Source organism: Theropithecus gelada, chromosome 7b, assembly GCF_003255815.1.
Source record: "Theropithecus gelada isolate Dixy chromosome 7b, Tgel_1.0, whole genome shotgun sequence".
Classification (NCBI taxonomy): domain Eukaryota; kingdom Metazoa; phylum Chordata; class Mammalia; order Primates; family Cercopithecidae; genus Theropithecus; species Theropithecus gelada.
In genome coordinates this window covers 92,037,429-92,053,999 of record NC_037675.1, presented here as the reverse complement: position 1 = coordinate 92,053,999, position 16,571 = coordinate 92,037,429, and the positions used below count along the sequence as shown (strand labels likewise).

Genomic DNA, 16,571 nt, shown 5'->3' with positions numbered 1-16,571 from the left:
ATGGTGGGTGGATGGATAGGTGGATGGGTGGGTGGTTGGATGGGTGGATGGGTGGGTAAGTGGATAAAAGGATGAGTGGGCTCTTCTTCATAGGAGAGAAACTGAATTAATCATGTGGAGGTGCTTTGAGATAAGGGAAGCGTTTTGTGAGCATCCCTGTGGTGACATTTTTAGGTCTTTTAGGTATTTCTGAGCAGTCTAGCCACGTATTCAGTATATGGGCACGGGGTTTATGAGGCTGCTTTAGATTCATGTACATACTTCAGAAGGCTTGCAGTTCTTCTGATTGCTGATGTCCTTTCTCTCACCTGCCTTGCCTGAGGATTTCTGTCCTGCGAGTTGCCTGTGGCATACCAAAGGGGCTTTCCCACAGGAAGCTTAGCTGCTGAAGTTGCTCTGTGGGAAGCAAGTATTTCAGCATCTACTTGGGATCAACACAGGGAGCTTTTTCTTGTTTTGTTTGGCATTTTCCTTATTTCCTTTTTTCCTTCAGTGGGTAAAGTGGTCAGTTGAATTCATTAGCCAAATTGTAGAAATAAGGTTTTTAAAATGTGTATGTTTCAGTTGTGCCTCATTAGAAATTTGGCAGTTGAATATGCATCATTAGCCAAGTTGGAAATCCTTCAGATGTTGCCCTAACGCACTCCAGAAATACCAAGATCTCTAGCACTGCTGGTTTATTCCTTTCACGGTGCTGTGGTTAACAGAGAAAAATCATTTGATGAGGCCAGCATGGGGTCTTTAGCCAGAACTATCTTTATGCACACCCTCAACTCAAAAGATTATTGCCAGCCCTTCAGTTGGTTGGTGTTGCATAGAGGCAACCATGACTTGATTTATTTGTGAAGAATATGAATTGAACTGAGAAAATTATAACTCTAAGAAATTCTTTTTGAGAGTTGTATAAACTTTATTATTTGTGAAGGAAGATAAAATAAATCAAAAAATTTCTTCATAATTGTGTATTCTTTTTCCTGAATAATTATGAGACAGAAACCATGATTTTTCAATCTCACTGTTATAAACACCAAAAAAAAATATTCTTTGATGTACAAATTCATGGAAAGCCAATGTTTGTAAAATTTTAAAAGTTGCTACATACTAAGTGGACTTTAGAAATAAGACATTTAGTAGCTGGGCGTGGTGGCTCATGCCTGTAATCCCAGCGTTTTGGGAGGCCGAAGTGGGAGGATCACTTGATCCCAGTAGTTCTAGACTAGCCTGGATGACATGTCGAAACCCCATGTCTACAAAAAAATTTATAAATTAGCTGGGCGTGGGGAGCACGCCTGTGGTCCCAGCTCCTTGGGAGGCTGAGATGGGAGGATCGCTTGGGCCCTGGGAGGTTGAGGCTGCAATGAGCAGTGACATGCCATTTCACTCCAGCCTGGGTGATAGAGTGAGACCCTGTCTCAAAAAAAAAAAAAAAAAAGAGAGAAATAAGACATGTAAAAGGATAACACAGGCAATATCAGCTTCAGCCTCTTCAACTAAGCTAAGAAAGGTCCTAAGGCTATGTCTTGAGGCCAAGTGAAGATTCCCCTGGACTGAAAGTCTAGGTGCTTTGCTCTTAAGATTAATATAAGGACAGAGATTAGCTTTGCCTTACCCTGGACCTGCACATGAGCTACTACGTTTGCATAAATAGTGCCCTAAACTGGTGGACTTAGCATGTTTTCTGGATGGCAAACACCTGGGAGGCTTATTAGCTCCCTTCCCTGCAGCAGACAATTCAATTAAAAGACCTTATTATTGTAGAAAGCCACCTTTGGCCTGTTTGCCACAGTTGAATCCATAATGATTTGGTTTTCTTTTTCATCTCAAATTTGTTTTCTGCTGGTAGAAGAGCCTCCTTTAATCACAGAATGTTGACAGAACAGCATGAAGTTTTGTTTACTATCTGGATCCCACCTAATTAGTCTGCTCCATGGTGCCTTTTAAAGAAAGTAGAAGTTTGTTTTTCTCTTCCCAGCAGACTTAAACACAGAATTATGTCTTGGACGTAGTCACATTTGAGTTGCTGATGCTGAAATAAAAATGACTTCCACATAGAAGCAGAGAAGACCACGTTGGCAATCAGCTAGGAGGCCAGTATGGTCCCTTCCTGTCTGATGTCAGTTCTTAAAACTGAGCCTGGTGTCTCACCACACTCTTACACATCACAGTTATCTGGAATAAATCAGTGAACGGCATGGAATTTTGTAGAAACTTCAAAAGACTGAATGAGTGTCTTTTCCCTTTTTTCACCAAAACCAAAACCTCATTTTATAAGCAAAGCTGCGTCTTTGATTTTCATATGGTTTCTCTGAAATCTAGAAATTTGGATAAAGTAGCATTAAGGAAGGCCGAGCCAAACTTAACCAAAGCAGCCATCGCCTTGCCAAGTGCACACATGGCTTCACTGTGTCCCAGCACGACACAGGGGCCCATCTGCTGGGGAGATCAGGCCTCAGGGCCTGTGGATTCTTCACCTCGAGGCCCTCTGCAAAGCCGACAAGCTGCGGCTGCCATTTTAGATGCTAGACAAAACGCGCTCCTGTTCTGTACCTTTACACACTGGTAAGAGGGAAACTGTTTACATGTGTAGGTGGACAAAGAAGAAGAGTTTAAATGAAGCGTTACATAGTTAAATAAATATGGGGCCTTAGTGTAAGAATGCAAATGTGGAAAAGACTTGTTTGATAGGGAAAGTAAAAATGGCCTCCTCTCCATGTACTAATAGCCATAAATACTTTTTCAGGGCCCACAGCCTGTCACCCACAGATCACCAAGCAGCTTTCTACCTGGCTCTGCAACTTGCCATCTCCAGACAGGTCAGTTTCTCTAGTGTTTCCTATGCTTGCTGCACTCTATATCTTGATACAACTCCTTCAGCTCTTCAGTTTGAAATGGTAGGTGATCTTCCTTTATTCCATCGAGGCTGACCTGGAGCCAGGAACCCTTCTCAGAGGTTTCAGCAAAGAGCCTGTTGTTTTGGTTGGTTTGAGCATCAGCTGTGAAGACGCAGGAGTTCCCGGCTCTGCTGTTGGACATTAAATCCACACAGCTGGAGGGCCCAAGCTAGGGTCAGATGGCAACCTGGGGAGCAGCACATGCCATATACCCTGAACCCAGGAGTCATCAAAGAGCCTTTGTCCCTTGCCAATGGGAGCCAGGTAGCAGAACCCAGTGCTGAGCTGCATGGTGGGGATTTAGCCACTGATTGGGGTCTGGTTATCATAAGGGTATCATTGACTGGCAGGAAGATGCCAGCAGGCAGAGACAAAAGAACCAGGTCCTTTACAATACGTGGAAGACATGAACAGTTCTCCGCTGTGGCTACTCGAAAAAGGGGACTTAACACTATCTCCTTGCATGAGGGGCAAGTTTTGCCAGCCTTCGTCTTCCCCAAGGCAGCTTTTAGATGTTGCCTCTGCCATTCCCGAAACCCTCTTATCCCCTCCCAGCTGTTCTGGGGATGTTGGCTACATGCCTGCCCACCCACCAGGTGCAAGACACTGGTGGTAACCCCAGCACATTCCTGAGTGCTGACTGGGAGGGTGATTCAAAGGTCAGCTCTCCAGACATGCCATTCCCCTGGCAGGCCTGGGCTGAGGTATGCACCTGTCTTCCTGGTTGCTTGGGAATGGCATTGAGAAGTGGCTTCCATTGGCAACCTAGGGACAGAGGAAACCAAGATACCGCCCCTGTAGAGGTCCTGTCACCTGACTATGGCTCACAGCTGGGCTTCTGCAGCAGGTGTGGGCATTGATTGACCATCTGATCTCTCCCCTACGCCGACAGCTTCTCTCACCTTCTCCATGAAGCTTTCGTCCTGTGGCAGCCTGTACTTCTTCCTTTTGCCCTGCTTTCTTGTTCAGTATCTTTCTCACTGGACTATAGGTTCCAGGAACCCATGCCTGTCGTTGTCATTGCTTTACCCTGGCACTGGGAATGCTGCCTGGCATGTGTTCAGCACTCAGGAATACTCGCTAAATGAACGAACCAGCTTTGAATTCCTTCAAGGCATCATTTTGATCCCTGTATCAGTTTGTCCCTGGTTGCCCTGGTCATCCCTGCAAATCAACATCATGCCTATGCTGTGCCTTTCGACCCACCTGTCAATACCAGGTTGAGTGCTGTTCACACAGTAGGCTGTCACCTGGGGAAGGATGAGTAAATGGAGCCTTGTGGGTGTGGCAGCAGCCTTTGTGGGCATGTGGTGTCAGAACACCAGAGCTGCGAGGAGTGTTTACCTGCTTCCCCGGGGCAGGGGGGCGGTTTGACCAGGAGGAGAGGATGGACAGGAATCACTCTCTTGTCAGACACTCATAGCTGGGTGACCTTGCCCAAGCCATTTCACCTCCCTGGACTTCAGCTTCCTCCCTGTAACTGAAGGATTGGGGTGGATGGTCTCCCTTCCAACCGTGAGAGCTGTGATTCTATGGTTCCAAAGCAGAAAGCCTCCACCAGCCAGCAGTTATAACCTAAATCCATCAAGAAAAGAAGTTCATTGAGGAAAAGTAATTGGTTTGGGAAGAGAAGTCATGGCCTTCTACTATGGAGGGAGGTTACTGAGGGTTTGGGAAAAAGCAGGAGAGCTAAGAAGAGGCCCCACAGAGGACTGGAGTTGGAGCAAGACAGGAAGGCATCTGTGGGATGGTTGTGTAAGAATGCTTCAGTCCAGAGCTCTATTTCAAAATCTAGCTTCGGGTTCTAATCCTCCCTGGTTACTGCCAAACCTGCACGGAATCCAGGGTGTCAAATACCCATTGTGTGTGCATTTTATCAACCCTTGTGCTTGGATGATTTTGAAGAAAGTCTCGAACAGCTGTTGCATTTAAGGTTCAGGTTGTGTCTGGTCCTACATGAATTTGGACACATCTGCTTTGCATGTGGCATTGCAATTTGTTTCTCAATCAACTTATTTTGGGCTGTAGTTTGGAAAGGTGTGGGGCCTTTGTTTGTTGTTTACTGTTTTGGCATGTTTCCTTGATGTCTAATGGAGGTCCAAGACAAAGGAACCTGCAAAGAACCACAGGCCTCTGATCATTTGGAAAGCTCTGCTAAAGGTTTTATAACTTATTAAGCACTTTAATTTCAGTAATACTTGAAAAAATGAGAACAGTTAAGCTAAGGCAGTTTAATTCCACTAAAAACCTCTGACACTTTGTATGTGTCTCCACTTAGAGCAAAATCATCGTGAGCATAATCAGAAGTAGATCAGTTTTGTGGACAGAATGAGAAAGTGTTTACTTAGGGAGAAGGGAAAGACTTGGAGCAGCATTGGCAGCTATGTAGAGAAACAGGGTCTCCTGTATCACTCTGTCACTCAGAATGTCTCTCGAAGGCGGCTTCCATTTTCATATTTGTGGTTAATATCCTGGGGCTGCCATAAAGACTTGGTTTAAAATGCGAATGAGGCACAACGTGAAACAACTTGATATTTAAAGAGAATCAGACATTGAAATGATGGCTTCTTTTATGTGTGTGTGTGTGCACGCGTGCGCGCATGTGTGTGTAAAACCTTTTTTGGTTTTGTTTTAAACCAGATCCCAGAGGCTCTGGGGTATGTCCGCCAAGCTCTTCAGCTTCAAGGTGACGATGCCAACTCCCTGCACCTCCTTGCCCTCCTGCTGTCAGCACAGAAGCATTACCATGACGCTCTGAACATCATTGACATGGCCCTGAGCGAATACCCAGAAAATTTCATGTAAGTGATCCTGGGCTTCAGTTTTCCCTTACTTGGAAGTTATTAAATTTACTTCTTCCCCTGCCTTCTCTCCAATCTGTCTAAGTCCCTCACCGACACCCTGGCAGTCAATAATATAAAATTCCCTTTACTGTTATTTCTTCCTGATATTAAAAACAAACTTAGGGCTGGGCGCAGTGGCTCACGCCTGTAATCTCAACACTTTGGGAGGCCAAGGTGGGTGGATCACCTGAGGTCAGGAGTTCAAGACCAACCTGGACAATATGGTAAAGCCCTGTCTCTACTGAAAATACAAAAATCAGCTGGGTGTGGTGGCGGGCGCCTGTAGTCCCAGCTACTTGGGAGGCTGAGGCAGGAGAATTGCTTGAACCTGGTAGGCGGAGGTTGCAGTCAGCCGAGATCGCACCACTGCACTGCATTCCAGCCTGGGCAACAGAACAAGATTCCGTCTCAAAAAAAAAAAAAAAAAAAAGCTGTTAGGTCATCCTAACATAGTATTAGGTCATCCTTATTTATTTAAAATACTTTATCCACTCTTTCCCAATGTGTACCATTGGAGCACATGAGACAATTTTAAATGGACTGTGAATGAACACTTTTAGTAATTATACATTCCTTTTTTTTTTTTTTTTTTTTTTTTTTTGAGACAGAATCTCACTCTGTTGCCCAGGTTGGAGTGCAGTGGCATAGTTTCAGCTCACTGCAACCTCCACCTTCCAGGTTCAAGTGATTCTCCTGCCTCAGCTTCCCTAGTAGCTGGGACTACAGGCACCTGCCACCACGCCCAGCTAATTTTTTGTATTTTTAGTAGAGACGGGGTTTCACCATGTTGGTCAGGCTGGTCTTGAACTCCTGACCTCGTGGTCCGCCCTGCTCAGTCTCCCAAAGTGCTGAGATTACAGGCATGAGCCACCGTGCCCGGCCTAGTTACACATTCTTAAATGTACGTTAGAATGTAGTGATTTGGTGAAAATTATTGCTCAAGGGACTATTAAGATATTTCCAAGTCAATTTAAAGAAAAATATTAAGTGAATACTAACACAGATATACTTGGATATGGCAAAAGTGATGTTAAACTCCAATGGGTGAAATTTGGGAAACAGGGCGTTATAGCTTGTTTGTCCTGAGTTACTGAGGGCTTGTTCCACTAGGTCTCAGTGCTTCTCCTATTTTAGGCGACTGTGATCAAGATACCTTCCCTCTCTGTGTCTTAGTTTTACTCTCTAGGGAATGGAAGTTCTTAAACAATGAGTATTATACATCCCCTAAGAACTATCACTGTAAACTGTCTCATGCTAGGGTCATCTACCTACCTTCTTATCTTTCCTCTGAATCACTGTAATCCATTGCCCGTTGGTTAGGCTTTGTTGAGAAGGACTTTGTGTTTTGGGCTACCGGGTTACCATTTCATCCTCAGTGTCGGTAGCTTAGTAACCAGTACACAATGTCCAGAAATAGTAAACATTCCTGCACGCTGGAAGGTTCTGATTGTCTACGGAGTTGCAGGGTCAGTAATGGGGCAGGGACTGCTTGGGGTTGGGGAGAAGGGAAAGAATGTAGAAGGTGGCCCGGGGTTGCTCTCTTCACTTTCGGAAGTAAGTGCAGCCACAAACTAAGTGGGTCAGCTCTGGCTTTATTTCACTGCCTCATCACCTCACTGTGTTTTTAATCAGTGCTTTTCAGCTGCTCTCCTTGGAAAATTGGTTCACACATTTCCATTACAAACATTTCTTTGTCTTCAAGTGAAAAGGGCACTTCTCCCCATCAAGAGAATTCTTGTTATAATCCAGGAAACCTCTGACTAGAGATTTCTTTTGTAGGCTCAGCTATTTATGCAGAGTGAATTAAAGAGCTTTGCTGCAGTGTTTTACTTCTTGCAGATCTCCAGCTTGCTCTTTTGTACACCATCTATATTTCTGGATTTTACCCCAAGCTGTTGATCCTTAAAATGGTTAAAGCACTTTAAAAAATATTTGATCTTTTAACCATCGATAAATACAACCCGATACAATTGAATTCAATGTCTCTCATCAATATTTATAAAGTGTCATTCCCTGTCTCACCCTCGAACACACACACACACACACACACACACACACACACGCTCTTTCATTAGGCATTGGACTCCAGGGTATGGTTTCTGCTTCCACAGCCTAGGGTATCATCCAAGAGAAGGCTTATTAAGCTAATAGCCATACCACATGGTAAGCAGTAAACAGTGGTGGCTAATATGGTAATGCCTCCAAGTGACAGCAGCTGACAGCCTTTTCAAGTAGTAGAAGTAAGGAACAGCAGTAGAGATATTTGAGGAATGCAAGGCTGTTATTTTAATGTTAAGCCGTAAGCTCAAAAAAGCAAAGCATATGGCAGCAGGTCTGAGAGCAGTCCGTGACTTGTTTGCTTTTTAAATATTTGTATTTCTTTGCGATGGGAAACTTCTTCCCAAGAATACTTTATTAAAAGTTGGGGCCAGATGTAATCAGTGGATCCCATGGTTTCTTCCCAGCCTGGCCAAAACATTTCAACACCAACCTAAACAAGACTAAGTGGGCACTTGTTGCAACTGCCATGTAGTGTTATCTGTTTGTTTGTGACAAGCTTGTCTGCAGCAGAACCGTAGACTGCTGAAGCCTGGGAGTGGAGGACATGGTTAATGGGTAGTCAGGCCTTGATGGAGGTTTTGATGGAGGTGAAACCTTCCCTCCGTGAGGGTCAGCTCTGTCCACCTGTTGGACAGTTACCAGAGGAGACAGCTGGTCCCTCCAGCGTTACCTTCCTGTCACCACGAAATGATAAATCTTGCTGTTTAAGTACTTTGAATAAGCTTAACAGGGTCCAAAAAGTTTGAAGCTGAGAGGTACCAGCTCAGCCACTTTGTCACTCCAAGCAGGGCCGAGACAACAGTAGAATCAACAATTGAGAAGATGTTTCTAACTGTAGGGATTTGTGAGAATCAGGAATTCTTTCTTCAGGGAACCCCCCAAATAAGCTCACTACTCTGGAGAAGCAGGCATTTTTGGAAGTGTTAGAGGGTTAGTCCAGTATGGAAGGAAAGGAACGGGGAAGGCTTTTTTGTAGTGGGTGAGAGCACAGTCTTACAATGGGACAAGTCTAGTTTAGAACTCCAAATCCTTCCCTTTTACGTTGTGTGACCTTGAGCAAGTCACTAAATCTCTCTGAGTCTCATTTCCTCATCTACAAAATGTGAATAATAAAATATCCATCTCAGAGGGTTGTGGTCAGAATTGATTTAGCTAGTGCATTTGAGGCATTGTATCTGGTAATCACCTAATAATGGGTAGAAACTCATATTTCTAGGACTATTACTACTGATACTACTAAAGTGTGTTCAAATATGGTATTTTAGAGTCCTTTAGAATTGTTACTAAATATTGAATAAAATCAAATGAATATTTATTAAATATATCTAAAATCATACAATGAACGTATGTGTTTGCCTATTGTTAGTTTAGGAAAAAGAACATTAATATTACCTGTGAATTTCCTGTGTAGATTTATTTATACATATATACTTACACGTATTTTCAACATGTATATGTATTTCCTATGTATATGGATTTTCCGTGTAATATTGCCAGTGACTTTTCTCTGTATCCTGTCCTTTTGCCTCTCGCCTGACAGGTTAATCACCATTCTAAATTTTATGTTAATCATTCTCTCATGTTTCTGTACCATGTATATTGTGCTTTTTTCTTTTTCTTTTTTTTTTTTTTTTTTTTGAGACAGGGCCTCACTCTTATCACCCAGGCTGGAGTGCAGTGGTACAATTGCAGCTCACTGCATTCTCAACCTCCCAGCTCAATGGATCCTTCCACTTCAGCCTCCCGAGTACTGGGAGCGCAGGTGTGTGCCATCATGCCCAGCTAATTTTTGTATTTTTCGTAGTGATGGGGTTTCACCATGTTGGCCAGGCTGGGCTCAAACTCCTGAGCTCAAGCGATCCACCCACCTCGGCCTCCCAAAGTGCTGGGATTACAGGCCTGAGCCACTGCCCCCGGCGTGTACTCCTAAATAATAACAATTGTGTTTTTCCTGTTTTAAACTTGTGGTAGAAAATGGAATCAGACTGAATATGTCCTTATGCTGCTTGCGTTCATTGCTTAACATCCCATTCCTGAGGCTCCTCCTTGTTGCACATAGCAGTGACTCGTTGGTTTGCATGAATGAATAGTATTTATTGTGTAAATGCACTAAGATTTCCTTACTTAGTCTACTGTGAATAGATACGTGGGTTGTTTTCAGGTTTTGGCTATTATGAACAGTGCTTGTAAATATTTTTTACAGGGCTCCTGGTGCACACGTTCAAGGATTTCTCTATGAGTGAAATGGTTAGGTCATAGGATGTGCGTATCTTCAACTTTACCAAATACTTCCAAACTGTTTTTCAAAGGGGTTGTGTTAGTTTACACTCCCATCAGCAGCGCCCAAGACCCCTGTGGTTCCATACACCAATACTTAGTGCTGCCCGACTTCGTATTTTTGGCAGGATGGTTGCTGGTAAATGATGTCACCTTGTGAGTTTAAGTTTCGTGTCCTTCATTACTAATGAGTTTGGACATCTTTTTATTTGTCTATTCGTCATTCAGCTTTTCTCTTTTGTGAAGTGTATGTGAAATTCCTTCTTTTTTATTGGATGGTCTTTTTCATTGGATGGTCTTTTTCTTAATAATATTTCTTTATATATTATGGTTACAAGTCTTTTTCTTGGTTATACGTGTTGCAGAAATCTTCTCCCAAGCTGTGATTTTGTTTGCTTTCTCTTCATGATGTCTTTTGATAAACAGAAGTTCTTAATTTTAAAGTAATAGAAAGTAGAAGTCGTTTCCTTTATGGACAGTACTTTCTATGTCTAGTTTAAGAAACCTTTCCCTTCTCCAAGATCACGAAGGTAGTCTCCTAAATCATCTTCTAAAAGCTCTTGTGTGCTGTCTTTCACACTGAAACCTAAGGGCCCACCTAGAATGGACTGTTTTATGTGTGTATGGTATGAGGGAGCCAGTGTAATTTTCCCCATAGGATATTCAATTGTCCCAGCATCAAACGCTGAAAAGATTCTTTGCCCTGTTGCTCCACAGTGCCACCTTTGTCATCAACCAAATGTCCGTAGGTGTTTCTAAGCTTCCTATTTCGTTCCATTGGCCATCGTGCCCGTCCCATGTGATTGTCACTGTCTGGTCATTGTTGTAGCTTCATTATACGTAAGGTGGATCCCTCTCTGTATCCTGCTCTTTGGATTGCCATGGCTTGTGCTGGGCCTTTGAACTGTCATGTAAATTCTCAAATCAGCTCGTCAAGTTGCACAGAAAACTTCTGGAGACTTTGGAATTAGTTTAATTTAATAGCTCAATTTGGAGAGAATTGTATATTTATGACAGTAGGTTTTCTAATCCATAGCCATTATAGCTCCCTAATTATTTAGGCCTTTACAAGTATCTTTGGATGTTTTTATAAATTTTTAGTAAATATTTTGCCCATTTTTTACTAGACTTATTTCTAGTTACCTGAAGAAATTTTTCATGCTTTTGTATGCACTATATGTATACAGAATATTTTTGTAATCAAATTTACTATGTACTTGTCATGAAGGTATAGAAAGGCAACTGGTTTTTGCACATTCTTCTTGACCCAGCTAAATTCTTAGTAAGTCTAATGACATATATAATGCAGTTTGGAATTTCTACATAGGTAATGACTTTTTTTCTGAGGTGATTAAAATTGTTTCTTTTTCTCTAATCTTTCCATTTTTTTTTAAAACCTGTACTAGTTAGGACCTAGTAGTTAAATGAGAAAATTCTTTCAATGTTTTACCATTAAGAATTACATTTAGCTGGGTGCAGTGGTCCACACCTGTAATCCCAGCACTTTGAGAGGCCAAGGTAGGAGGATCGCTTGAGCTCAGGAGTTCAAGACCAGCCTGGGCAACATCGTGAGACCCCCATCTCTAAGACAGAAAAAAAAAAAAAAAAGGTAGCCAGATGTGATGGCATGCACCTGTGGTCCCAGCCACTCAGAAAGCTGAAGTAGGAGGATCAATTGAGCCCGGGAAGTCAAGGCTGCACCACTACACTCCAGTCTGGGCAACAGAGCGAGGCCCTGCCTCAGAAAAAAAGAATTGTGCTTGTTACAGGTTTGTTTGTAGATACTATTTAAGAGATTAAAGAAGTTTCCTTCTTCCTGGTTTGTTAAGAGTTGGTTTTCTTTAATGATGAATTGATAGCAGATTTTATCAAATGCCTTTTCTGTATCTATTGAGATGATTATGTGACTATTCCTATCATCTATGAATGCTATATATTAATTTATATTTTTAAATGTTAAACTCACCTTACATACTTGGAATAAGCCCAGCTTGATTATGATAAATTAGCTTTTTTATGGATTCACTTTACTTATTTTTTAGAGAATTTCACGTTTGTGTTCATTTGCAAAATAGGCCTATTCTTTTCCTTTCTCCTTCTGTTCTTGCCAGGTTTTGGCATCAAGGTTAGGCCAGCCTCATAAAGTGAGTTGGAGTAGTACTTTTTCTTTTTGCATGTTTTGGAATTATTTGTTCTGAGAATGTTAAGTTTTGGTAGAATGCATCCGTAAAACCATGTGGGGCTGGGTTTTTTTCTATGGGAAGATTTCTAATGCTTTTTAAAAATGATTATAGTCTGTTCAGATATTCTATTTCTTTTTTTATTAAGCTATGTATAATGTATAAGCTGTAATATATATTATATGTAAAGATTTGTCCGTTTCATCTACATTTTAAATTTTATTGGCATAATGTTTATTTTTCATATAGCATTTGTTGGTTATGTTTTTTCAATTCTAATATTGTTTAATGCACTTTATTTCTTTTCTTGAACAGTCTTGCCAAATACCTGTCTGTTACACTGATCCATTCAAAGAACCAGTAACTGTTTTGTCAACTCGCTTGTAGGTTTACTTTCTCTTCCATGAATTTCTGTTCTCATTTTCATTATTTTCTATCTTCTTTTTTCTTTAAGTTCTGTTTTGTTGTATTTTGGGTTTGTTTTTTTTTTTTCTTAATCTCTTAGTTTGGTGTTCATTCATTTTTTGCCTTATTTTCTGACATAAGCATTTAAGACTAAAAATTTTCCTCTAAATACTGCTGTAGCTGTAAACTACAAGTTTCAATGTCTGAAATTTTTATTATTGTATAATTCTAAATATTTTGAAATTTCTGTTATTCTTTTCTTTTTGACCCATTAGTTGTCTTTGAACTGTGTTTTACAATTGTCAAATATGAGTTTTTTCAACTTATCTTTTGTTATGAGCTTTTAACTTCATTAAATTATGTTTAAAGCCTACATATACATTTGAAATTGGTCAAACTTATTTTGTGGCCCAGTGGTTACTCCTTGTAAATATTTCATGTGTGCCTGAAAAGAATGTTTTCTGCATTTGTTGAGGAAATTTTTATATATTTTATTAGGTTAAGCTATTAATTATGCTACTCAGAGCTTTTTTGTTTTCATAGATGCTTTTTGTCTACTGAATCTATCATTTGTTGAGAGGAGGTACGTTGAAATCTACCACTGGGATGGCAGATTGGCTTTTTTTTTTTTTAACCACATCGTTATAGCAGTTTTTCCTTTCTATATTTCAAAGCTGTGCTATTAGTTGCATATAAATTTAGAGTTGCTGTGTATTCTGGTATGGTACATTCAACCTTTTATCATTATGTTGTAAGATACAAGGCATTTTGCTTCAAAGTCTATTTTGCATGATATACATATAGCCACATACATATATATATGTAGCTATACATCTGTACAAATATGTGTGTGAGTGTACACACATGTATACATATACACATATATAGACTTGGACTATCGTTTTCCATTCTTTTTGAACATTTTTTTTTTTTTTTTTGAGACGGAGTCTCGCTCTGTCGGCCAGGCTGGAGTGCAGAGGCGCAATCTCAGCTCACTGCAACCTCTGCCTCCCGGGTTCAAGTGATTCTCCTGCCTCAGCCTCCTGAGTAGTTGGCATTACAGGTGCGCACCACCACACCCTGCTAATTTTTATATTTTTAATATATTTCAGTAGAGATGGGGTTTCACCATGTTGGCCAGACTGGTCTCGAACTCCTGACCTCAAGAGGTCTGCCTGCCTTGGCCTCCCAAAGTGCTAGGATTGTAGGCATGAGCCACCATACCTGGCCTCTATTTGAATTTTTAAAATATGTTTTGGATATACTCTTCTGCTTATTATATATAGTTTTTTGTTTTGGTTTTTTGTTTGTTTGTTTGTTTGTTTTTGAGGCAGAGTCTCACTCTGTCACCCAGGCTGGAGTGCAGTGGCACGATCTCGGCTCACTGCATGCTCCACCTCCTGGGTTCACGCCATTCTCCTGCCTCAGCCTCCCGAGTAGCTGGGACTACAGGCGTCCACCACCATGCCTGGCTAATTTTTCATATTTTTAGTAGAGATGGGGTTTCACTGTGTTAGCCAGGATGGTCTCGATCTCCTGACCTCGTGATCTGCCCGCCTCGGCCTCCCAAAGTGCTGGGATTACAGGTGCGAGCCACCATACCCGGCCTATATACACTGATAATTTTTTAAAACCCAGGCTTATGGTATCTGGAATATTTAGTTCATTTCTACTTATCCTAAATACTGATATATTTATATTTGTGTCTACCATGCTATTTATGCTTTCTATTTGACTTTTGTTTTGTTCCATATCGTATCCTTTCCTTTTCTGCTTTCTTTTAGATCTATTATATTTTTACATTTTTTCTCTGCTAATATGGAAGAGAAACATTCTCTTTTGGTTCTTCTTCTTTAGTAATTACCCAAGAAATTTTAGTGAGGGTCTATTGCTGGCAGACTTTCTTAGACTGTATCTAAAAGTGTATTTGGCATTACTCTCCAAAGAAGTTTTTCAAATTGGATATACAATTCTAGGCTCAAACATTTTCTCACAAATAGTTGACTTCTCACAACGACAAAAGGAGCACAAGTGATCTTACTCCTTTTGTCGTGGTTAAGAAGTCAACTATTTGTTTACTTGTAGTTCATTTTAACGTCATCTGTCTTTTCTTTCTGGTTGCTTGTAATTGCTGTTGCTACCGCTATTGTACATTTTTGCTGTGACACATCTAAGGGTGAATCCTGTTCAGTATTCATTGGGCTGTTTAAAACTGTATTGGTATTGTTTGTATTATTTATCATTTCCAAGAAGTTCCCAGTCATTCTTTCTTCATGTATTACTTCTCTTCTTTGTTTTGTTTTGTTTTTTTGAGACAGAGTCTTGTTCTGTCTCCCAGGCTGGAGTGCAGTGGCATGATCTCAGCTCACTGTAACCTCTGCCTCCTGGGTTCAAGCGATTCTCGTGCCTTGACCTCCTGAGTAGCTGGGACTGCAGGCACATGCCACCACACCTGGCTACATTTTGTATTTTTAGTATAGACGGGGTTTTGCCATGTTGGCCGGGCTGGTCTTGAACTCCTGACCTCAGGTAATTCACCCACCACGGCCTCCCATAATATTGGGATTACAGGCCTGAGCCACCTCACCCAGCCTACCTGTCTTCTTATATAATAAATAGCAGATCTTTTTTACTTAGTCTGATAACCTCTGCCTTCTGTCTCAAGCGTTTTGTCCATTCACATTTAGTATAATTAATGCTATGGCTGGATTTGCATCTGCCATTTTCATGTGTCTTGTCTTTTTGTTGCTCCTCTTAATCTGCCTTCTTTTTGTTGAAAAATTATTTTTTAAACCGCTGAACTATTAAATATCTAAACAAAAGGATGAAAAGTTAATATTGCCGGGCGCGGTGGCTCAAGCCTGTAATCCCAGTACTTTGGGAGGCCGAGATGGGCGGATCACGAGGTCAGGATATCGAGACCATCCTGGCTAAAACGGTGAAACCCCGTCTCTACTGAAAAAAAAATACAAAAAAACTAGCCGGGCGTGGTGGCAGGCGCCTGTAGTCCCAGCTACTCGGGAGGCTGAGGCAGGAGAATGGCGAGAACCCGGAAGGCGGAGCTTGCAGCGAGCTGAGATCCGGCCACTGCACTCCAGCCTGGGTGACAGAGCGAGACTCCGTCTCAAAAAAAAAAAAAAAAAAAAGAAAAGTTAATATTAACTGATTATGTAATAGTTATCTCAGACACATTGTAAGTTTTTCCCAAAATAAAACTTAACAATGGGCCAGGCGTGGTGGCTCATGCCTGGATTCCCAGCACTTTGGGAGGCCGAGGTGGGTGGATCACCTGAGGTCAGGAGTTTAAGACCAGCCTGAACAACATGGCAAAACCCCTTGTCTGCTAAAAATACAAAAATTATCCGGGCATGGTGGTACATGCCTGTAATCCCAGCTATTCGGGAGGCTGAAGCAGGAGAATCACTTGAACCCGTGAGGCAGAGGTTGCAATGAGCTGAGAACGCGCCACTGCACTCCAGCCTGGGCAACAGGGCGAGACTCCTTCCCTCCTCCCCCAACAAAAAATTAACAAAGTACTCATTTTTATGTTGAAAGGTGTTCATGAATTCTGATGAATTCCATGGATTCACTATCTATTATATTTGCCATGAGAGCCCTGATTTTCCTCTTTTGCAGTACAGCTTTGTAGAAGATTCCCTTAATTAATACATTTTACTTAGTAATTTTCCTCATTGGCCCAAAAAGGTAGAAGGTACCAGGTGATGTTTGGAGTACATAATTGTCTCTCTCAACGGCAGTGAGACACTGTTGGTCGAGAGCTTTGATCAGGCCCCCAGACTGTGTTTCTGCCATTGAAATTCATTTTTAGAAAAAAATATCAGGTTAAGAACTGACAGTTTGTTATTTTTTGTCTTTGGAATATATACCAGATAGTATCATACTTTTATGGTGAC

The 16,571-nt window shown here is 41.5% G+C and overlaps 1 protein-coding gene and 1 long non-coding RNA gene across 4 annotated transcripts in view; one reads left to right on the top strand and one right to left on the bottom strand.

The window, feature by feature from the left end:
* The window catches only part of TTC7B (tetratricopeptide repeat domain 7B), a 274,767-nt gene that overhangs the window by 163,352 nt on the left and 94,844 nt on the right, over positions 1–16,571 (top strand). For all 3 annotated transcript variants that reach the window (XM_025392642.1, XM_025392641.1, XM_025392640.1), the window contains exons 14-15: positions 2,741–2,813; positions 5,532–5,692. In XM_025392642.1, the coding sequence (XP_025248427.1) occupies positions 2,741–2,813; positions 5,532–5,692 (234 nt within the window). The remainder of the gene's footprint in view (positions 1–2,740; positions 2,814–5,531; positions 5,693–16,571) is intronic.
* LOC112629167 lies at positions 890–7,108 on the bottom strand. Its single transcript, XR_003120542.1, has 5 exons — positions 7,007–7,108; positions 4,749–5,004; positions 2,784–2,993; positions 2,362–2,519; positions 890–1,411 (listed from the first exon to the last, which is right to left on the bottom strand). It is a non-coding gene; the product is annotated as an uncharacterized LOC112629167 (long non-coding RNA).